The sequence below is a fragment of the Aphelocoma coerulescens genome, unplaced genomic scaffold (assembly GCF_041296385.1).
Source record: "Aphelocoma coerulescens isolate FSJ_1873_10779 unplaced genomic scaffold, UR_Acoe_1.0 HiC_scaffold_211, whole genome shotgun sequence".
Lineage (NCBI taxonomy): Eukaryota > Metazoa > Chordata > Aves > Passeriformes > Corvidae > Aphelocoma > Aphelocoma coerulescens.
In genome coordinates, this window is record NW_027183557.1 from 92842 (window position 1) to 114839 (window position 21998).

Genomic DNA, 21998 nt, shown 5'->3' on the forward strand with positions numbered 1-21998 from the left:
AGTGACCCCCAGTACCCCACCAAACCCCTCTCAGTGACCCCCAGTGACCCCCAGTGCCCCCCAGTGACCCCCAGTACCCCACCAAACCCCTCCCAGTGACCCCCAGTGCCCCACCAAACCCTCCCAGGCCCTCCCAGTGCCCCCCAGTGACCCCCAGTACCCCACCAAACCCCTCCCAGGCCCTCCCAGTGCCCCCCAGTGACCCCCAGTACCCCACCAAACCCCTCCCAGTGACCCCTAGTACCCCACCAAACCCCTCCCAGTGCCCCCCAGTGACCCCTAGTACCCCACCAAACCCCTCCCAGTGCCCCTCAGTCCCTCCCAGTGCCTCCCAGTGCCTTCCAGTGCCCCCCAGTGACCCCCAGTACCCCACCAAACCCCTCCCAGTGCCTCCCAGTACCCCACCAAACCCCTCCCAGTGCCTCCCAGTGCCCCCCAGTGACCCCCAGTGCCCCCCCCCCCCAGCTGTTCTCCATCTTCGCCTTCGCCACCTGCGGGGGGTTCAGCGGCTCCCTGCGCCTCAGCATCGAGTGTGCCCCCCCCAACCGCTCCGCGCCCATCACCGTGGCCTTCGGGTACCCCTTCAGGTGCGGGGGGGTCCGGGGGGGTCTGGGGAGGGGTTTGGGGGGGTTCAGGGGGATCGGGGGGGGTGTTTTGGGGGGTTCAGGGGGGTCTGGGGGTGGTTGGGGGGGGAGTTTGGGGGGTTGGGGGGTTGCAATGAGGATTTGAGGGGGATTTGAGGGGTCTGGGGGGTGTTTTGGGGGGGTTCAGGGGGATCTGGGGGTGTTTGGGGGGGAGTTTGGGGGGTTGGGGGGTTGTAATGGGGATTTGAGGGGGGGGCCTGAGGGGTCTGGGGGTGTTTTGGGGGGGTTCAGGGGGGTCTGGGGAGGTTTGGGGGGGGTTGGGGGGTTGCAATGGGGATTTGAGGGGTCTGGGGGGTTTTGGGGGAGTTCAGGGGGATCTGGGGGTGTTTGGGGGGGGAGTTTGGGGGGTTGGGGGGTTGTAATGGGGATTTGAGGGGGGGCTGAGGGGTCTGGGGGGGTTCAGGGGGATCTGGGGGGAGTTTGGGGAGTTGGGGATTTGCAATGGGGTTTTGGGGATTTTTGGGGGGGTCTTGGGTTTTTTTGGGGGGGGGGCTTATCCCAAAATTCAAGCGGCGGGGGGGGGCTAAAACATAAAAGGGGGGAGGGGTCTGCAGCCCCCCCAAACCCAGCCCTGGAGAGGGGGGGTGTCTCTGCTCTGGCTGCTTTGGGGAGGGGTCCCAGCTAATTTGGCGACCCCCCCCCCATCCCTAAACCCCCCAAAATCGGGGGCGCGGGGAGGAGGGGGCACCCCAAACTTAACCCTGGGGGAGGGGGTCTCTCGTTATTTTGGGGGGGGGGTTCTAATTCCCCCCCTCCCCCCCCCAGGCTGCACCAGGTGCATTTAGAAGCCCCCCCCCTCCCCCCGCAGCTAAAAGAGGAGGGGTCTGCACCCCCCAAACTTAACCCTGGGGGGTTCTCTCGTTATTTTGGGGGGGGGGTTTCTAATTTCGGGGGCCCCCCCAGGCTGCACCAGGTGCATTTTGAAGCCCCCCCCCTCCCCCCCAGCTAAAAGAGGAGGGGTCTGCACCCCCCAAACTTAACCCTGGGGGGGTTCTCTCGTTATTTTGGGGGGGTGTTTCTAATTTCGGGGGCCCCCCCAGGCTGCACCAGGTGTATTTCGAGGCCCCCTCGTGCGGGGGGGGCCCCCCCGAGCGGGTGTTCCTGGTGGGCGACCACTCCTCGGCCGCGCAGTTCTTCGTCACCGTGGGGGTGGGCTCGTTCCTCTACGCCCCGCCGCCCTCGGGGGGTACCTGTTCGCCCCCCAGGCCTACCGGGCGGGGGGCCGCGGGCCCGCATCGTGAGTGGGGGGCTTTGGGGGGGGGCTGGGGTGAAATTTGGGAGGGGTTTGGAGGGGTTTGGGGGGGTTTGGAGGAGGTTTTGGGGGGGTTTGGGGGGCCTGGGGTGAAATTTGGGGGGGGGTTTGGAGGGGTTTTGGGAGGGTTTGGGGGGACCTGGGGCGAAATTTGGGGGGGTTTGAAGGAGGTTTTGGGGGCTTTGGGGGGGGCTGGGGTGAAATTTGGGGGGTTTGGAGGGGTTTTGGGGGGGTTTGAAGGAGGTTTTGGGGGGTTTGGGGGGACCTGGGACTAAATTTGGGGGGGTTGGAGGGGTTTGGGGGGGTTTGGAGGGGTTTTGGGGGGGTTTGAAGGAGGTTTTGGGGGGTTTGGGGGGACCTGGGATTAAATTTGGGGGGGTTGGAGGGGTTTTGGGGGGGTTTGAAGGAGGTTTTGGGGGGTTTGGGGGGCTGGGGTGAAATTTGGGAGGGGTTTGGAGGGGTTTTGGGGGGTTTGAAGGAGGTTTTGGGGGCTTTGGGGGGGCTGGGGTGACATTTGGGAGGGGTTTGGAGGGGTTTGGGGGGATTTGGAGGGGTTTTGGGGGGGTTTGAAGGAGGTTTTGGGGGGTTTGGGGGGCTGGGGGTGAAATTTGGGAGGGGTTTGGAGGGGTTTGGGGGGATTTGGAGGGGTTTTGGGGGGGTTTGAAGGAGGTTTTGGGGGGTTTGGGGGGACCTGGGATTAAATTTGGGGGGGTTGGAGGGGTTTGGGGGGTTTGGAGGGATTTTGGGGGGGGGTTTGAAGGAGGTTTTGGGGGGCTTTGGGGGGGCTGGGGTGAACTTGGGAGGGGTTTGGAGGGGTTTGGGGGGATTTGGAGGGGTTTTGGGGGGGGTTTGAAGGAGGTTTTGGGGGGTTTTGGGGGGACCTGGGATTAAATTTGGGGGGGTTGGAGGGGTTTTGGGAGGGTTTGGGGGGGTTTGGGGGACCTGGGGTGAGATGGAGTGGAATTTGGGGGTCCCTTGGAGGGGTTTGGGGGTCCTTTGGAGCAGTTTGGGGGGGTTATAGAGCAATTTGGGGGGGGTTAAAGGCGGCTGGGATGAGGTTTTGGGGTCAAAATTGCGTTTTTTGGGCTCTCAGGTGGGTTTAGACACCCCTGGCAGATTTTGGGGTGCCCTGACCCCCCCTTCTCCCTCCCTTTTCCCCCAGGATTTGGGGGGTGACCATTTCTTTGGGGGGGGCGGGGGTCTCAGGTGGCGTTTTTTTTGCGGGGGGGGGGGGAGGGGTCCGGGTGATGCCAGGAGGGGTTTTTTTTTTTTGGGGGGGGGGCTCTCATGTGGATTTTGGGCTCCCGCCAGGACCTGGGAGTGACCGCAGCGCTGGCCTTCCTGTGGCTGGTCAGCTCCTGCGCCTGGGCGGCCGCGCTGGCCGAGGTCAAGGCGGCCACGTCGCCCTCGGGGGTGCTGGCCCAGGTCGGGGGGTGCCAGCGCCCGGGGGCACGGTGCCAGGCCCTGGGGGCCCCCCCGCACCTCAGGCCTCAACACCTCCGTGGTGAGTCTGGGGGGGCACCACCCCTGGGGACCCCCAAACCGCCCTCGGGACACCCCCCCCAAAAAAAAAAAAACCCCTTTGGGAGCTCCTTCAAAAGCCGCCTCTCAACCCCCCCACCCCCACCCCCCAAATTCCACCCCCCCTCCCGAAGTCTTCAGGATCCCCCCCCGCCCCCCCCCCCCCCCCCCCAAAATCCCCAAAAATGCCGGGAAACTACCCAGGACTTGCATGAAAAACTCCAAAATGACCCCAACCCCCCCCAAAACTCACTAAAAACTCCAAAATGACCCCAAATCCCCCCAAAACATCTCCCAATCCATCTTTAGACCTCCCCAAACCCATGAAAAACCCCGAAATGACCCCAAAACCCCCCAAAATCGCCCCCAATCCACTCAGACTTCCCCAAACCCACTAAAAAGCCCCAAATGACCCCAAAACCCCCCAAAACTCCTCCCAATCCACCTTTAGACCTCCCCAAACCCATGAAAAACCCCCAAATGACCCCAAAACTCCCCCCAATCCACCCTTAGACCTCCCTAAACCCCACTAAAACCCCCAAATGACCCCAAACCCACTAAAAACCCTAAAATGACCCCAACCCCCCCCGAAACTCCCCCAATCCACCCTTAGACCTCCCCTAAACCCCACTAAAACTCCCAAAATGACCCCAAAACCCCCCAAAACTCCCCCCAATCCACCCTTAGGCCCCCTAAACCCCACTAAAAAGCGCAAAATGACCCCAACCCCGCCAAAATCGCCCCCAATCCACCCTTAAAACCCCCCCCAACCCCCATGAGAAACCCCAAAATGACCCCAAACCCCACTAAAACCCCCAAAATGACCCCGAACCCACTAAAACCCCCCAAATTACCCCAAAATCGCCCCCCCCAGGTGTTCGGCTTCCTGAACCTGGTGCTGTGGACGGGGAACCTGTGGTTCGTGTTCAAGGAGACGGGCTGGGGGGGCCTGGGGGCCCGCGCCCCCCCCCCGGGGGGGGTCCCCGAGAAAGCCCCGGCACCCGAAGGGGGCTACGGCCCCCCCGAGGCGGGCTACGGCCAGCCCGGCGGGGGCTACGGCCAGCCCGGGGGGGGCTACCAGCCCGACTACGGCCAGGGGGGGTACGGGGCCCCCCCCTCCGAGGGGGGGTACGGCCAGGGAGCCCCCACCTCCTTCGCCAATCAGATGTAGGGTGAGGTTTTGGGGGGTTTGGGGGGGTTTGAAGGGATTTGGAGGGAATTTGGCAGGGTCTGGGGGGGGTTCTTGGGGGGGTTTGGGGGGAGTTTGAAGGGATTTGGGGGGAATTTGGGGGGGTTTGGGGGGAGTTGAGGGGATTTGGGGGGGTTTGGGGGGAGTTTTGAAGGGATTTGGGGGAATTTGGCAGGGTCTGGGGGGTTTTTGGGGGGGTTTGGGGGGGTTTGAAGGGATTTGGGGGGAATTTGGGGGGGTTTGGGGGAGTTGAGGGGATTTGGGGGGGGTTTGGGGGGAGTTTGAAGGGATTTGGGGGGGGTTTGGGGGAGTTTGAAGGGATTTGGGGGGAATTTGGCAGGGTCTGGGGGGGTTCTTGGGGGGGTTTGGGGGGAGTTTGAAGGGATTTGGGGGGAATTTGGGGGGGTTTGGGGGGAGTTGAGGGGGTTTGGGGGGAGTTTGAAGGGATTTGGGGGGGGTTTGGGGGAGTTTGAAGGGATTTGGGGGCAATTTGGCAGGGTCTGGGGGGGTTCTTGGGGGGGTTGGGGGAGTTTGAAGGGATTTGGGGGGAATTTGGGGGGGTTTGGGGGGAGTTGAGGGGATTTGGGGGGGTTTTGGGGGAACTTGGGGGTGTTTGGAGGGCTTTCAGGGGTTCTGGGGGGAGTTTAGGGGGGAGTTTGGGGGGACTTGGGGGGATTTTGGGGGAGGTTGAAGGATTTTGGGGGGGTTTGGGGGGGTTTGGGGGGATTTGGGGAGTTAATGGGGATGTGGGGGGGGTTTTGGGGAGAGTTTGAAGGGATTGGGAGGATTTGGGGCGGGTTTTGGGGGAGTTTGGGGGGATTTGGGGGGGGGGATACTCGAGGGGAGGGTTTGGGGCGGCCCATGGGGGGGGCGGGGGGCAGTTTTGGGGCTCCCCACGGGGGATTAATTTTGGGGTCGCGTGGAGAGGAATTGGGGCAGTTTTTTGGGGGTGAATTTGGGGGAGGGGTGAAGTTTGGATTCCCCCCTCCCCCAATAACGCCCCGGGTCCTCCCACCCGCCAGGGGGCGCTCTGACCCTCCCCTTGCTCTCCTTGCTCCAGGTCCTCCCTCCAGCAGGGGGCGCTGTGCCGAAGAGCCGTCCCGCGCGGCGACGATCGGGGGGCGGGGGCCTGGGGCTGGGCCACGCCCCCCGGGGGGGAGGGGACCTCGGAGTGGGCGGGGCTTGAGCCCCCCCCATGGCCCCCCCATAGAAAACCCCCCCCCAATGAACCCCCCCAAAAACCCACCCCCATAACCCCCAACCCCTCCCCCAAATCCCCCCAAAATTCCCCCCACAGCCCCTCCCCCCACCCCCGCGGCCGTGCCAAAGCCCCCCCCGGCCGTGCCCCCCACCCCTCCCCCCACCCCCACGTTCCCCTCCCCCCCCTCGTGTCTTTGTGCCGTGATTGTGACGTTTCGGGGGCCCCCCCGGCTGCCCCCCAACCCCCCCCCCCAAATTGTGGGGCAGGCCGGGGGTGGGGGGGGGCGGGGGCTGAGCCCCCCTTGGACCCCCCCGGAGGGAATAAAAGATGACGGTGACACCGCCCGGGGGGGTCCCCGAATTTTTGGGGGAAGGGGGTGTTGGTCACAGTTTGAGGGGGGGGTGAATGAATTTGGGGGGGGGGGGGGTGGTTCTGGGGGTCCGGACCCAAATTTTGGGGGGGGGGCGGGGTGGGTCTCGGGGTCCAGCTCTCATGGGAGGGTTCTGGGGGGGGATCGTGGGGCGCTGGGACCCCCCCCCCCCAACTCCCATCCCCCTCCCCCAGCCCCCCCCAAACCCCCCCCCAAGCGCTGAGGCCGCCCCATAGGAGGGGTGGGCGGGGTCTCGTGGAGGCCACGCCTCTTATTTAAATAAAGATCCAAAAAAGGAAACGGGCGTGGTCTCGCCGTAGCCACGCCCACCCATGACCCCACCCCAAATAAGGTGTTGGGCGTGGCCTCTCTGACCACGCCCCTTTGTTTGGCCACGCCCCCCCCCCCGCCCGCCCTGAGTCATTCCCGGCGCGGCCCCGGCGGAGCGAAGGTACCGGGACCCCCCCCGGGACCCCCCCGGGATCCCCCAGAGCCGTGAGGGGACCTCGGGACCACCCGGGACCCCCCCGAACCGACGGGACCCCCAAAATTCATGGGGATCTCCCCGGGACTCCCCCCAGAGTCGTGAGGGGACCCCTTGACCCCCCCGGAACCCCCAAACTCATGGGGGACCCCCCGGGACCCCCCCAGAGCTGTGAGGGGACCTCGGGATCCCCCGGGACCCCCAAAACTCATGGGGACCCACTCGGGACCACCCCAGAGCCGTGAGGGGACCTCGGGACCCTCCGGAACCCCCCAAACCCACGGGGGATCCCCCGGGGACCCCTCCCCAGCCCAAGGGGGAGCCCCCCGGGACCCCCGCCCCCCCCAAAACCTGCGGGGGGACCCTTGGAGGACCCCGGGACCCCCCAATCCACGAGGGACTCCCCCCAGAGCCTTGAGGAACCCCCGGGACCCCTTCGGGACCCCCCCAGAGCCTTGAGGGATCCCCGGGACCCCTTCGGGACCCCCCCGAACCCACAGGAGACCCCCCTGGGACCTTCCCCCGTGTCCCCCCCACTCCTGACCCCCCCGGGACCCCCCCAGTGACCCCGGACCCCCCCCCGGCCATGGAGAGTTTTCGGGGTCTCTCGGACCAGGAGCTGCTGGAGAAGCTGCAGAGCCGCCGCGGGCCCCTGGGTGGGCACTGGGGGGCACTGGGAGGGACTGGAGGGGTACTGGAGGGGGTACTGGGAGGGACTGGGAAGGACTGGGGAGCACTGGGGGGCACTAGGATGGCACTGGGCACTGGGAGGCACTGAGGAGGACTGGAGGGACTGGAGGAGTACTGGGAAGGACTGGGAAGGACTGGGAGGCACTGGGGAGGGACTGGGAGGCACTGGAGGGGGATGGGGAGGGACTGGGAAGGACTGGAGCGGGACTAGGGGGCACTGGCAGGGGACTGGGGAGGAACTGGGGTTACTGGGAGCACTGGGGAGGTGCTGGGATGGCACTGGGGGGGCACTGGGGGGGGACTGGGAGGCACTGGGGTTACTGGGAGCACTGGGGAGGCGCTGGGATGGCACTGGGAGGCACTGGTGGGGGACTGGGAGGCACTGGGAGATACTGGGAGGCACTGGTGGGGGACTGGGAGGTACTGGGAAGGAACTAGGGGCACTGGGATGGCACTGGGAGGCACTGGGGGGGGACTGGGATGGCACAGGGAGGCGCTGGGAGCACTGGGAGGCACTGGGGAGAAACTGGGATGGCACTGGGAGCACTGGGAGGCACTGGGATGGCACTGGGATGGCACGGGGAGGCGCTGGGGAGCACTGGGAGGCACTGGGGAGAAACTGGGATGGCACTGGGAGCACTGGGAGGCACTGGGATGGCACTGGGATGGCACTGGGATGGCACTGGGATGGCACTGGGGAAGCACTGGGAGCACTGGGGGGGCACTGGGAGGCACTGGGAGGCACTGGGAGCACTGGGCTGACCCCGTGCCCCCCCCCCAGGGCCCCCCCGCAAACTCTACGAGAAGAAATTCTACGAGTTCGAGACCCGGCGCTGGCGGAGGGGGGGGGGCGGGTCCGTGAGGGGGGGTCCTGGGGGGGTCCTGGGGGGTCTTGGGGGTCTCCTAGAGGGGTTTGGGGGGGTCCTGGAGGGGTTTTGGGGGTCTCCCAGAGGGGTATTTGGGAGTCCTGGGGAGGTCTGGGGGGTTTGGGGGGTCCCGGGGGTCTCCCAGAGGGGTTTTGGGGGTCCTGGAGGGGGTCCCGGGGGGTTTGGGGGGGTCCTGGGGGTCTCCTAAAGGCGTTTGGGGGGGTCCTGGGGGGGTCCCGGGGGGGTTTGGGGAGGGGGCGGGTCCGTGGGAGGGTCCTGGGGGGGTCCCGGGAGAATCTGGGGGGGGGGAGGGGTCTTGGAGGGGTCTGGGGGAGTTTTGGGGTCCCGAGGAGGTTTGGGGAGGGGGCGGGGCATTTTTGGGGTGGGCGGGGGGGGGTCCTGAGGGGTTTTTGGGGGTCCCTGCGCCCCCCTCACCCCCCTTGTGTCCCCCTCCCCCCCCAGATGATCCCGACAACGACCGAGCCCCCCCGGAATTGGGGGGGGGGCGCGAGCCCGGCAACCTGTGAGGGGGGAGGGGGATTTGGGGGGCTGGGGGGTTTTGGGGGGATTTAGGGGAGGGGAGATGGGGGGTCCTGGAGGTTTTAGGGGGGGTCCTGGGGAGTTTTTGGGGGGTCTGGGGGTGTCCTGCGGGGGGATTTGGGGGAGGGGAGTTGGGAGGGTCCTGGGGGTTTTTTGAGGGGGGTCCTGGGGGATTTTTGGGGGGGTCCTGGGGGGTTTTTTGGGGGGGTTTTGATGCCTTTGGGGGGGGGGGCTGGGGGGGGTGTTCAGGGTATTGGGGGAGGGGCGCTCCTCCCCTCACCCTCCCCCCCTTCCCCCCCCCAGATTGGGGAGCGCCCCTCCCCCACCCTGAGGGAGCCCGAGGACAGGTGAGGGGGGGGAGGGGCTGGGGGGGGGGTTTGGGGGTGGGGGGGTGGGATTTTGGGGGGCAGTGCCCCCCCTAACGCTGCCCCTCCCCCCCTCCCCCCCAGCCCCCTGCGTTTGGAGCCTCGGCAGCCGCTTCGGGCCCCCCCGGGCCCCCCCTGGAGCCCCCCGGGACCCCCCGAGCCCCCCCCCGGGCCCCCCCCGGCCGCCTCCTCCCCCTGAGACCCCAACTGGTGGCGCTGGGGCTGATCGGGGGGGCCCTGCTGGGGGCTGCTGCTGCTGGGGGGGGGTCCTGGCTGAGACACCCCCCCCCCAAAAAATCCTCCCGGAACCCCCCCCCAGACACCCCCGAATCTTGGGGACCCCCAACCGCACCCCCAGAGACACCGGGGGACCCCCCCTCAGGAGCTCAAAATCCCTTTGGGACCCCCAAAACCACCCCCAGGGACGCCCAATACCCCCTTGGGACCCCCCCCCGGGACCCCCAAAACCCCCTTGGGATCCCCCAGGACCCCCAAAAACACCCCCCAGGGACCCCCAAAACCTCCTTGGGACCCCCCAGGACCCCCAAAACACCCCCAGAGACCCCCAAAACCCCCTTGGGACCCCCTTGGGACCCCTGAACCCCTCCCAGGGACCCCCAAAACCCCCTTGGGACGCCCTTGGGGCCTCCAAATCCCCCCCAGGGACCCCCAAAACCTCCTTGGGATCCCCCAGGACCCCCAAAACACCCCCAGGGACCCCCAAAACCCCCTTGGGACCCCCCAGGACCCCCCAAACCCCCCCAATAAACGCTTCAAATGTGTGCAGAGCTGTCAATCAAAGCTGAGGGCGGGTTCATGGGCGGGGCCAAGGTAGAGGCGGATCAATGATTGCTGTGGGCGGGGAGGGGGCGTGGCTACGGCGAGGGACGAACCATTGTTGTTGAGGGGGTGTGGGCGTGGGCTGTGCCGCGATGAAGAAGGCGCGGCGTTGTTTTAGCGATATTAATTTAATGTACGTGTTTAATTGCTTTAATTTCACTTTAATTTGACCTCAAACGCTTTAATTTCAATTTGTTGAATTCGTAATTAAACCAACCCGGGCGGGGCGGGGAAAATGGCGGGCGGAAATGACGTTGAATACTTTTCCCGCCTCCCTCTCTGATTGGCCGCTCCTCTCAGCGCCTGGGGGGACTTCCGGCCTTTGCTTCCGGTTTGGGCGGGGGCCGCAGCTGAGGGTGAGGGGAAGTGGGGGAGGGGGCGGGTTCGGGGCGGTTTTTGGGGAGTCCTGAGGGGATTTGGGGGTCCCGGTGCCCCCCCCCCGGGTCTCCATCGCTGCCCGCGCCCCTCTCAGGCCGCCATGAGCCTGCAGTGGACGGCGGTGGCCACGTTCCTGTACGCGGAGGTTTCTTGGTGCTGCTGCTCTGCGTCCCCTTCGTGTCCCCGGCCAGGTGGGGGGGGGGTCCCCAAAGGTGGGCGGGGGTCCCCAGGGGTTGAGGGGGGTCCTTGAAGGAGCGTGGGAGGGGTCTGGGGTTCCTCAGGCCTGAGGGAGGAGGGGGGGGGTCCCTGTGGTGGGGGCGGGGCTGGGGGGTGTCCCTGGGGTCTTTAAGGGGGGGGGGATTCCCTGAGTGAATTGAGGGGGTCCTGGGGGGGTTCCCTGGAGTTTGGGGGGTGCTGGGGGGTCCCAATTTATCCCCGCCCCCCCCCCCCACCTCCGCCCTGGGCCTGGGAGGGCTCCTTGGATCCGGGGCCTCTCTGGGGGAACTGGGGGGGGTCCTGGGGGGGGTTTCTCTGGAATTTGGGGGGTCCTGGGTTTTTCTTTTTTTTGGAATTTGGGGGTTCCTGGAATTTGGGGATTCCTCGGGAGGGGTTCCCTGGAATTTGGGGGATTCCTGGAATTCGGGATTCCCTGGGAGGTGTCCCTGGAAATTGGGGGTTCTCTGGAATTTTGGGATTGTCTGGAATTTGGGGATTTCCTGGGGGGAATTCCCTGGAATGGGGGATCCCCCAGGGGGGGTTTCCTGGAATTTGGGGTTTCCTGGAATTGGGGGATTCCCTGGAATTTGGGGTTCCCTGGAAACTGGGGATTCCTGGAATTGGGGATTCCCCGGGGGGGGGGGGGTGTTTCTCTGGAAATTGGGGATTCCCTGGAATTTGGGGATTCCCTGGGGGGGATTCCCTGGAATTGGGGACCCCTCAGGGGGGGTTTCCTGGAATTTGGGGGTTCCCTGGAATTTGGGGTTCCCTGGAATTGGGGATTCCCTGAGGGGGTTCCCCTGGAATTGGGGATTCCCTGAGGGGGGGATTCCCTGGAATTTGGGGTTCCCTGGAATTGGGGATTCCCTGAGGGGGTTCCCCTGGAATTTAGGCATTCCCTGGAATTTGGGGATTCCCGGGGACACTTTGAGTGTCCTGGCTGGGGTTGTTGGGGGGGGGGGGGGGGGGCTTAGGATCCCCAATTTGTGCCCCCTCCCCTCTCCCCCCCCCTCAGATGGCAGAAGATTTCCGCTCGCGCCTCGTGGGCCTGGCCGTGGCCTACGGCAACACCTTCTTCATGGTGCTCATCATCATCCTCGTCCTGCTGCTCCTCGGTGCGCCCGGGGTGCCGGGGGGGTCCTGGGGGGGCGGGGAGGGGTCCTGAGGTGCCTTTGGGGGGTCTGGGGTGTCTTTGGGGGGTCCTGGGGTGCCTTTGGGGGGTCCTGGGGTGCCTGGGGGGGTCCTGAGGTGCCTTGGGGGTCCTGAGGTGCCTTTGGGGGGTCCTGAGGTGCCTCTGGGGGTGCCTGAGGTGCCTGGGGGGGGTCCTGAGGTGCCTTTGGGGGGGTCCTGAGGTGCCTGGGGGTGGTTCTGGGGTGTCTTTGGGGGGTCCTGGGTGCCTTTGGGGGGTCCTGGGGTGTCTTTGGGGGGTCCTGGGGTGCCTGGGGGGGTCCTGGGGTGCCTTTGGGGGGTCCTGAGGTGCCTGGGGGGGGGTCCTGAGGTGCCTTTGGGGGGTCCTGAGGTGCCTTTGGGGGTCCTGAGATGCCTTTGGGGGGTCCTGGGGTGCCTGGGGGGGTCCTGAGGTGCCTTTGGGGGGGTTCTGAGGTGCCTCTGGGGGGTCCTGGGGTGCCTTTGGGGGTCCTGATGTGCCTTTGGGGGTGCCTGAGGTGCCTTTGGGGGGTCCTGGGGTGCCTTTGGGGGTCCTGGGGTGCCTGGGGGGGTCCTGAGGTGCCTTTGGGGGGTCCTGGGGTGCCTGGGGGGGGTCCTGAGGTGCCTTTGGGGGGTCCTGAGGTGCCTTTGGGGGTCCTGAGGTGCCTGGGGGGGGTCCTGAGGTGCCTTTGGGGGGGTCCTGGGGTGCCTCTGGGGGTGCCTGAGGTGCCCTCTGGGGGGTCCTGGGGTGCCTTTGGGGGTCCTGAGTTGCCTGGGGGGGTCCTGGGGTGCCTTTGGGGGGTCCTGGGGTGCCTCTGGGGGTGCCTGAGGTGCCTGGGGGGGTCCTGGGGTGCATTTGGGGGGTCCTGAGGTGCCTTTGGGGGGTCCTGAGGTGCCTTTGGGGGTCCTGAGGTGCCTGGGGGGGTCCTGGGGTGCCTGGGGGGGTCCTGAGGTGCCTTTGGGGGGTCCTGAGGTGCCTCTGGGGGGTCCTGGGGTGCCTGGGGGGGTCCTGAGGTGCCTTTGGGGGGTCCTGGGGTGCCTCTGGGGGTGCCTGAGGTGCCTTTGGGGGGTCCTGGGGTGCCTGGGGGTGGTTCTGGGGTGTCTTTGGGGGGGTCCTGGGGTGCCTTTGGGGGGTCCTGGGGTGTTTTTGGGGGGTCCTGGGGTGCCTGGGGGTGGTTCTGGGGTGTCTTTGGGGGGTCCTGGGGTGCCTTTGGGGGGTCCTGGGGTGTTTTTGGGGGGTCCTGGGGTGCCTTTGGGGGGTCTGAGGTGCCTTTGTGGGGTCCTGAGGTGCCTTTGGGAGGTCCTGAGGTGCCTGGGGGGGTCCTGAGGTGCCTTTGGGGGGTCCTGGGGTGCCTGGGGGTGGTTCTGGGGTGTCTTTGGGGGTCCTGGGGTGCCTTTGGGGGGTCCTGAGGTGCCTTTGTGGGGTCCTGGGGTGCCTGGGGGGGGTCCTGAGGTGTCTTTGGGGGATCCTGGGGTGCCCTTGGGGGTCCTGGGGTGCCTTTGGGGGGTCCTGAGGTGCCTGGGGGGGTCCTGGGATGCCTTTGGGGGTCCTGGGGTGCCTGGGGGGGTCCTGGGGTGCCTGGGGGGGGTCCTGAGGTGCCTTTGGGGGTCCTGAGGTGCCTGGGGGGGGGTCCTGAGGTGCCTTTGGGGGGTCCTGGGGTGCCTGGGGGGGTCCTGAGGTGCCTTTGGGGGTTCTTGGGGTGCCTGGGGGGGGTCCTGAGGTGCCTTTGGGGTCCTGAGGTGCCTTTGGGGGGTCCTGGGGTGCCTTTGGGGGGTCCTGGGGTGCCTCTGGGGGTGCCTGAGGTGCCTGGGGGGGGTCCTGAGGTGCCTTTGGGGGTCCTGGGGTGCCTGGGGGGGTCCTGAGGTGCCTTTGGGGGGTCCTGAGGTGCCTTTGGGGGGTCCTGAGGTGCCTGGGGGGGGTCCTGAGGTGCCTTTGGGGGGTCCTGAGGTGCCTTTGGGGGTCCTGAGGTGCCTGGGGGGGGTCCTGAGGTGCCTTTGGGGGGTCCTGGGGTGCCTTTGGGGGTCCTGAGGTGCCTGGGGGGGTCCTGAGGTGCCTTTGGGGGGTCCTGAGGTGCCTGGGGGGGTCCTGAGGTGCCTTTGGGGGGTCCTGGGGTGCCTCTGGGGGGTCCTGGGGTGCCTTTGGGGGGTCCTGAGGTGCCTTTGGGGGGTCCTGAGGTGCCTTTGGGGGTCCTGAGGTGCCTTTGGGGGTGCCTGAGGTGCCTTTGGGGGGTCCTGAGGTGCCTTTGGGGGGTCCTGGGGTGTCTTTGGGGGTCCTGAGGTGCCTTTGGGGGGTCCTGGGGTGCCTCTGGGGGGTCCTGGGGTGCCTTTGGGGGTCCTGAGGTGCCTTTGGGGGTCCTGGGCTGCCTGGGGGGGTCCTGAGGTGCCTTTGGGGGTGCCTGAGGTGCCTTTGGGGGGTCCTGAGGTGCCTTTGGGGGGTCCTGGGGTGCCTGGGGGGGTCCTGGGGTGCCTTTGGGGGGTCCTGGGGTGCCTCTGGGGGGTGCCTGAGGTGCCTGGGGGGGGGTCCTGAGGTGCCCTTTGGGGGTCCTGAGGTGCCTTTGGGGGGTCCTGAGGTGCCTTTGGGGGGGTCCTGGGGTGCCTCTGGGGGGTCCTGGGGTGCCTCTGGGGGGTCCTGAGGTGCCTTTGGGGGGTCCTGGGGTGCCTCTGGGGGGTCCTGGGGTGCCTTTGGGGGGTCCTGAGGTGCCTTTGGGGGGTCCTGGGGTGCCTGGGGGGGGTCCTGAGGTGCCTTTGGGGGTGCCTGAGGTGCCTTTGGGGGGTCCTGAAGTGCCTTTGGGGGGTCCTGGGGTGTCTTTGGGGGGTCCTGAGGTGCCTTTGGGGGGTCCTGGGGTGCCTCTGGGGGGTCCTGGGGTGCCTTTGGGGGGTCCTGAGGTGCCTTTGGGGGTCCTGGGGTGCCTGGGGGGGTCCTGAGGTGCCTTTGGGGGTGCCTGAGGTGCCTTTGGGGGGTCCTGAGGTGCCTTTGGGGGGTCCTGGGGTGCCTCTGGGGGTGCCTGAGGTGCCTTTGGGGGGTCCTGGGGGTGCCTTTGGGGGGTCCTGGGGTGCCTGGGGGGGTCCTGGGGGTGCCTTTGGGGGGGTCCTGGGGTGCCTCTGGGGGTGCCTGAGGTGCCTTTGGGGGGTCCTGAGGTGCCTTTGGGGGGTCCTGGGGTGCCTTTGGGGGGTCCTGAGGTGCCTCTGGGGGTGCCTGAGGTGCCTTTGGGGGGTCCTGAGGTGCCTGGGGGGGGTCCTGAGGTGCCTTTGGGGGGTCCTGAGGTGCCTGGGGGGGGTCCTGAGGTGCCTTTGGGGGTCCTGAGGTGCCTGGGGGGGGTCCTGAGGTGCCTTTGGGGGGTCCTGGGGTGCCTTTGGGGGTCCTGAGGTGCCTGGGGGGGTCCTGGGGTGCCTTTGGGGGGTCCTGGGGTGCCTGGGGGGGTCCTGAGGTGCCTTTGGGGGTCCTGAGGTGCCTGGGGGGGTCCTGGGGTGCCTTTGGGGGGTCCTGAGGTGCCTTTGGGGGGTGCCTGAGGTGCCTTTGGGGGGTCCTGGGGTGCCTTTGGGGGGTCCTGGGGTGCCTCTGGGGGTGCCTGAGGTGCCTTTGGGGGGGTCCTGAGGTGCCTTTGGGGGTCCTGGGGTGCCTGGGGGGGTCCTGAGGTGCCCTTTGGGGGGTGCCTGAGGTGCCTTTGGGGGGGTCCTGAGGTGCCTTTGGGGGGTCCTGGGGTGCCTGGGGGGGTCCTGAGGTGCCTTTGGGGGGGTCCTGAGGTGCCCTTGGCGGGTCCTGAGGTGCCTGGGGGGGTCCTGGGGTGTCTTTGGGGGGGTCCTGAGGTGCCTGGGGGGTGTCCTGAGGTGCCTTTGGGGGGTCCTGGGGTGCCTTTGGGGGGTCCTGGGGTGCGTGGGGAGGGTCCTGAGGTGCCTTTGGGGGATCCTGGGTTGCCTTTGGGGGGTCCTGAGGTGCCTTTGGGGGTGCCTGGCGGGGTCCTGGGGTGCCTTTGGGGGGTCCCAGCCCGGTGCTGACCCCCCCGGCCCCCCCAGACGCCCTGAGGGAGACGCGCAAGTACAGCGTGAGTGAGCGGGAGGCGCTGGGCAGCAGCCCCGCAGCCCTGGAGCACTTCCACATGAAGCTGTTCCGGCCCAGAGGAACCTTTACCTGGCTGGGTTTGCTCTGCTGCTCTCCTTGTGAGTCTGGGGGGGGCCTGGAGCCAGTTTGGGGGGTGCTGGAGTTGGTTTGGGGGGTCCTGGACACGGTTTGGGGGGTGCTGGAGTTGGTTTGGGGGGTCCTGGACATGGTTTGGGGAGTCTTGGAGTCAGTTTGGGGGGTGCTGGAGTCGGTTTGGGGGGTGCTGGAGTCAGTTTGGGAGGTGCTGGAGTTGGTTTGGGGGGTCCTGGACATGGTTTGGGGGGTCTGGAGTCAGTTTGGGGGGTCCTGGACAAGGTTTGGGGGGTCCTGGACACGGTTTGGGGGGTCTGGAGTCAGTTTGGGGGGTGCTGGAGTTGGTTTGGGGGGTCCTGGACACGGTTTGGGGGGTGCTGGAGTCGGTTTGGGGGGTGCTGGACACGGTTTGGGGGGTGCTGGAGTTGGTTTGGGGGGTCCTGGACATGGTTTGGGGGGTGCTGGAGGTCGGTTTGGGGGGTGCTGGACACGGTTTGGGGGGTGCTAGAGTCGGTTTGGGGGGTGCTGGACACGGTTTGGGGGGTGCTGGAGTTGGTTTGGGGGGTCCTGGACATGGTTTGGGGGGTCCTGGACAAGGTTTGGTGGGTGCTGGAGTCAGTTTGGGGGGTCCTGGACATGGTTTGGGGGCTCTGGAGCCAGTTTGGGGGGTCTGGAGTCGGTTTGGGGGGTCCCAGACACGGTTTGGGGATCTGGAGTCAATTTGGGGGGTCCCAGACACGGTTTGGGGGGGGCTGGAGTCAATTTGGGGGGTCCCAGACGGTTTGGGGGGGCTGGAGGGTTCCAGGAGCTGTTTGGGGGGGGCTGAGGGGTTCCCTGCACCGGGCTGGATTCTCTTTGTTGCTCTTGTGAGTCTGGGGGGGCTCTGGGGGGATCCTGGGTGGGGGGTGGACCCAGTTTGGGGTGTCCCAGGAGAATTTTGGGAGCTTCTGGGGGGGTCCCAGGCCCTGTTTTGGGGAGCCGGGGGGGGTCCCAAATCCTATCTGGGGCAGCTGGGTCACCAAGTTTGGGCTCGTTGGGGGCCTCTGAGTGACCTGGGGGGGGTCCTTAACCCCAATTTGGGGGTCCCTGACCCCCTTTCTATGCCCCCCCAGCCTCCTGAGGCACCTGAGTGACCTAAGGGGGGTCCTTAACCCCAATTTGGGGGTCCCCGACCCCGTTTTTGTGCCCCCCCAGCTTCTGAGGCGCCTGATCTCGGCCTGGGCCTCACTCAAAGCCTTGCCACAAGCAGGCCCGGGAGGCTCAGGGGAGACTCTGAGTGACCTGGGGGGATCCTTAACCCCAATTTGGGGGTCCCCAACCCCGTTTTTGTGCCCCCTCAGCCTCCTGAGGCGCCTGAGTGACCTGGAGGGGTCCTTAACCCCAATTTGGGGGTCCCCGACCCCATTTTTTGCCCCCCTCACCTCCTGAGGCGCCTGATCTCGGCCTGGGCCGCACTCAAAGCTTTGCCATGAGCAGGCCCGGGAGGCTCAGGGGGGATTCTGAGTGACCTGAGGGGGGTCCTTAACCCCAATTTGGGGGTCCCCGACCCCATTTTTGTGCCCCCCCAGCCTCCTGAGGTGCCTGAGTGACCTGGGGGGGGTCCTTAACCCCAATTTGGGGGTCTCCGACCTCATTTTTGCCCCCCCCCCCCCCCCACCTCCTGAGGCGCCTGATCTCGGCCTGGGCCTCACTCAAAGCCTTGCCACGAGCAGGCCCGGGAGGCTCAGGGGGGACTCTGAGTGACCTTGGGGGGTCCTTAACCCCAATTTGGGGGTCCCCGACCCCGTTTTTGTGCCCCCCCAGCCTCCTGAGGCGCCTGATCTCGGCCTGGGCCGCACTCAAAGCCTTGCACAAACAGGCCCAGAGGGCTCAGGGGGGAGTCTGAGTGACCTGGGGGGATCCTTAACCCCAATTTGGGGGTCCCCGACCCCATTTTTGTGCCCCCCCAGCTCCTGAGGCACCTGAGTGACCTGGGGGGGTCCTTAACCCCAATTTGGGGGTCCCCGACCCCGTTTTTGTGCCCCCCCAGCTCCTGAGGCGCCTGATCTCGGCCTGGGCCGCACTCAAAGCCTTGCCACAAGCAGGCCCGGGAGGCTCAGGGAGACTCTGAGTGACCTGGGGGGTCCTTAACCCCAATTTGGGGGTCCCCGACCCCTTTTTGTGCCCCCCCAGCTTCCTGAGGCACTTGGTGACGTCGATCTCGGCCTGGGCCTCACTCAAAGCCTTGCCACGAGCAGGCCCGGGAGGCTCAGGGGGGACTCTGAGTGACCTTGGGGGGTCCTTAACCCCAATTTGGGGGTCTCCGATCCCCTTTTTGTGCCCCCCCAGCCTCCTGAGGCGCCTGGTGACGCTGATCTCGGCCCAGGCCGCGCTCGGGGCCTCCAGCCAGGCCTTCCGCAAGCAGGCCGAGGGTGCCAGCCAGGCCGCCCGGCAGTACCTGGAGGACAACGACGCCCTCAGGAAGGTACCCCCCCATCCCAAAAAACCCCCCGGGATACCCTAAAAATACCCCCCAAAAAACACCGAGCAGCTCCTCAGGAAAAGAGTTGGTGCACCTCGAAAATACTCCAAAAAGCGTGCCCCAAAAATTCGAGTTCGCACCTCGAAAGCAGCTGAAAAAGCTGGGGAAGTTCCTTGGGAAGTACTTGGGACAGCTTAAAAATAGCCCTGAAAAATATCGGGGCAATTATCCTGAGAAAAGTTTGGGATATTTTGGATTTAACATAAAAAAACACTTAAAAAAAATGCGTGGATGAGGCGGCCCAAAGCAGCTGGGACAGCTCGGAAACAGCCTCAAAACCAAAGAGGTGCGATGCCCTAAAAATTCCCTTCCAAAATCCAAATAACTCTCCTCAAAAATGATCTCTGTGGTCCCCAGAAATACCTGAAACACCCCAAAAACAGCCCCAAAACCCACACCTGAAAAACGTGTGGGACGCCTTCAAAACAGCCGAGAAAAGTTTGGAAAATCTCCCTGAAAACAGCCCCAAAAAATTCTGAATAAACTCCATCTGTGACACCCCTAAAAAATGCCCCAGAAAGACCCCAAACTACCCCCAAAAATCTTGGATTGTTCTTCCTAAAAAAAAATCCCAAAATGCTTCCATGAGCCCTCCAAAAAAACAGGAGAACCCTCCCCAAAATACCTGGAAACTTCCCCAAAAACCAGGATTAAACCCCAAAAATACTTCAAAAAACCAGAATAAAACCCCCAAAAATACCTCACCCCCAAAAATACCTCAAAGAAAACCTGGATAAACCCCAAAAATACTTCCAAAAAACCAGGATTAAACCCAAAAATACCTCAAAAAATAAAGATTAAACCCCAAAAATACCTTAGGAAAAAAACAGAATTAAACCCCCAAAGATACCTCACAAAACCAGAATTAAACCCAAAAATACCTCAAAAAACCTGGATAAACCCAAAAATACCTCAAAAAAACCAGAATTAAACCCCAAAAATACCTCAAAAAAATAAAGATGAAACCCCCAAAAATACCTCAAAAAACTAGATTAAAACCCCCGAATACCTCAAAAAAACCAGTTTATACACCAAAAATATCTCAAAAAAATAAAGATTAAACCCCCAAAAATACCTCAAAAAACCAGAATTAAACCCCAAAAATACCTCAAAAACCCAGAATAAACCCCCAAAAATACCTCAAAAAATCAGAAATAAACCCCAAAAAAACCCCTGAATAACCCCAAAACCCCCACCTTTGAGCCCCCCAGACCCCCCCCCCCCAATAACCCCCTGAGCCCCCCCCGTTTTTGGGCCCCCCAGCAGCTGCAGGAGTCGGGGGGGGCCCCGTCCCCCACCCGGGACGAGAACGAGACCCTCAAGGCCAAGGTGGAGTCACTGAAGGAGGAGCTGGAGCTCAGCAAGAGGGGTGAGGGGGGGCTGGGAATTGGGGGGGGGTCTGGGGGGGTTAAAGAGGGATTTTGGGGGGGGTTGGGGGAATCTGGGGGGTCTGGGCGGGGTTAAAGAGGGATTGGGGGGGGGGTTGGGGAATTTGGGGGGTGCTGGGGGGGTTAAAGAGGGAATTTGGGGGGGTTGGGGGGGTCTGGGGGGGGTTAAAGAGGGAATTTGGGGGGGGTCTGGGGGAATTTGGGGGCTCTTGGGGGGTTAAAGAGGAATTTGGGGGGTCCTGGGGGGGTTAAAGAGGGAATTTGGGGGGTTTTAGGGAATTTGGGGGGGGCCTGGGGGCGTTAAAGAGGGAATCTGGGGGGGTTTGGGTGAATTTGGGGGGGAGCTGGGGGGGTTAAAGAGGGAATTTGGAGGATTTGGGGGGTCAAAGAGGGAATTGGGGGGTCTGGGAGGTTTAAAGGGGGATTTTGGGGGGGGTTGGGGGAATTGGGGGGGGCCCGGGGGGCTTAAAGAGGGAATTTGGGGGGGTTGGGGAATTTGGGGGGGCCTAAAGAGGGATTTGGGGGGGCCTGGGGGGGTGTCAAAGAGGGATTTTGGGGGGGCTTGGATAGGTTTTAGGGAATTTTTGGAACTTGGGGGGTGTCTGGGGGGCTTAAAGGGGGATTTGGGGGTGTCCGGGCTGGATTTTGGGGTATCCAGGGTGGATTTTGGGGTGACCCCGAGCCCCCCCAGCCCTCAGAAGACCGAGAGCAAGGTGCAGGTCCTGAGGGGTTTGGGGGGGTCAGAGGGGTCTGGGGGAGCCGGGGATGGGTTGGGGGTGTCCGGGTGGATTTTGGGGGTGTCTTGGGGGGATTTAGGGGTGTCTTGGGGGGTTAAAGGTCACCCCAAAAATCCCCCCTCGCCCTGGAGAAGGCCGAGAGCGAGGCCGTGCAGGGATTGGGGGGTACAGGGGGGGTCTGGGTGGGCTGGGGGAGGCTGGGGCTGTCCAGGGGGATTTGGGGGTGTTCGGGGTGGATTTTGGGGTATCCAGGGTGGATTTGGGGGTGTCCGGGCTGGAGTTTGGGGTGACCCCGAGCCCCCCCAGCCCTGGAGAAGGCTGAGAGCGAGGGGCACTCCCTGAGGGGTTTGGGGGGGTCAGAGGGGTCTGGGGGAGCCGGGGATGGGCTGGGGGTGTCCGGGGGGGATTTGGGGGTGTCTTGGGGGTCAAAGGTCACCCCAAAAATCCCCCCCCAGCCCTGGAGAAGGCCGAGAGCGAGGTGCAGGCCATGCGGCGCCAGGCCCAGGGCCTGACCCGCGAGTACGACCGGCTGCTGGAGCAGCACGCGCGGCTCCAGGTACGGGGGAGCCCCAAAACCCACCCTGGGGAGCCCGCAAAATTACCGGGGAACCCCCCCCGAACCCCTCCAGAGAAACCCTCAAATCCCTTCAGGCCGTGCCCACAAACCCACCCAGGGCAACCCCCAAATTCCCCCTTGGGGGAACTCCCAAAACCCTCCCAGAGACCCCCAAAATCCCCCTCATGAACCCCCCCCCAAACCCTCCCAGGGACCCCCAAAATTCCTCCTCACGAACCCCCCCCCAAACCCTCCCAGGGACCCCCAAAATTCCCCCTCACGAACCCCCCCCAAACCTCCCAGGGACCCCCAAAATTCCCCCTCACGATCCCCCCCAAACCCTCCCAGGGACCCCCAAAATTCCCCCTCACGAACCCCCCCCAAACCCTCCCAGGGACCCCCAAAATTCCCCCTCACGACCCCCCCCCCAAACCCTCCCCAGCCTCCAAAATCCCCCCCTAAATCCCCCCCGTGCACCCCAAAATCCCCTCGGGACCCCCTTTAACACCCCCCAATTCCCCTCAGGCACCCCCAAACCCTTCCCAGACCCCGCCCCCCAAATCCCCAAACCCCCCCCATGTACCCAAAAGCCCCCAGACCCCCCTCAGCCCCCCCCTTTGCCCCCCCAGGCCGCGCACGACGGACCCCGCGACAAGAAGGAGGAGTGAGGGGGCGGGGCCACGCGGGACCACGCCCACCACGGTTACAAACCCCGCCCCCCGGGACCAGGCCACGCCCACCCGCCCCCTCCCCAACACAAGCCCCGCCCCCCGGGACCAGGCCACGCCCCCTCCCTTTTATTTTGGGGGGGGGGGGTGGTCCAGCTCCAAACGCGGCGTTTTTGGGACCCCTTCCCCCCATTTTTTTTGGGGACCCCCAGCCCTGCACGGGGGGGGGGGGGTCAGAGCCTCATTTTTGGGGGGGGGGGGGGAGGGGCTGAACGCTCCCCTTTGCCCCTCCCC

General features: G+C 65.1%; 2 protein-coding genes across 2 annotated transcripts in view; both read left to right on the forward strand.

Annotated features, from left to right (window-relative positions):
- Positions 1–9971, forward strand: part of HCFC1 (host cell factor C1) — a 40971-nt gene extending 31000 nt beyond the window's left edge. The window contains 13 exon segments of the mRNA XM_068999072.1: positions 420–587; positions 1685–1809; positions 1812–1885; positions 3208–3369; positions 3371–3400; positions 4292–4377; positions 4379–4589; positions 5680–5777; positions 7225–7317; positions 8133–8205; positions 8680–8740; positions 9207–9332; positions 9910–9971. Of these exon segments, the coding sequence (XP_068855173.1) occupies positions 420–587; positions 1685–1809; positions 1812–1885; positions 3208–3369; positions 3371–3400; positions 4292–4377; positions 4379–4589; positions 5680–5777; positions 7225–7317; positions 8133–8205; positions 8680–8740; positions 9207–9332; positions 9910–9971 (1369 nt within the window).
- Positions 9972–10435: 464 nt separating this feature from the next.
- On the forward strand, positions 10436–21939 carry BCAP31 (B cell receptor associated protein 31). Its single transcript, XM_068999069.1, is given in 9 exon segments — positions 10436–10483; positions 10486–10542; positions 11582–11671; positions 15717–15812; positions 15815–15860; positions 18163–18298; positions 19619–19724; positions 20936–21036; positions 21666–21939. Coding segments are annotated over 9 exon segments (714 nt in total). The 5' UTR covers positions 10436–10440; the 3' UTR covers positions 21705–21939.
- The last annotated feature ends 59 nt before the right edge of the window (positions 21940–21998 follow it).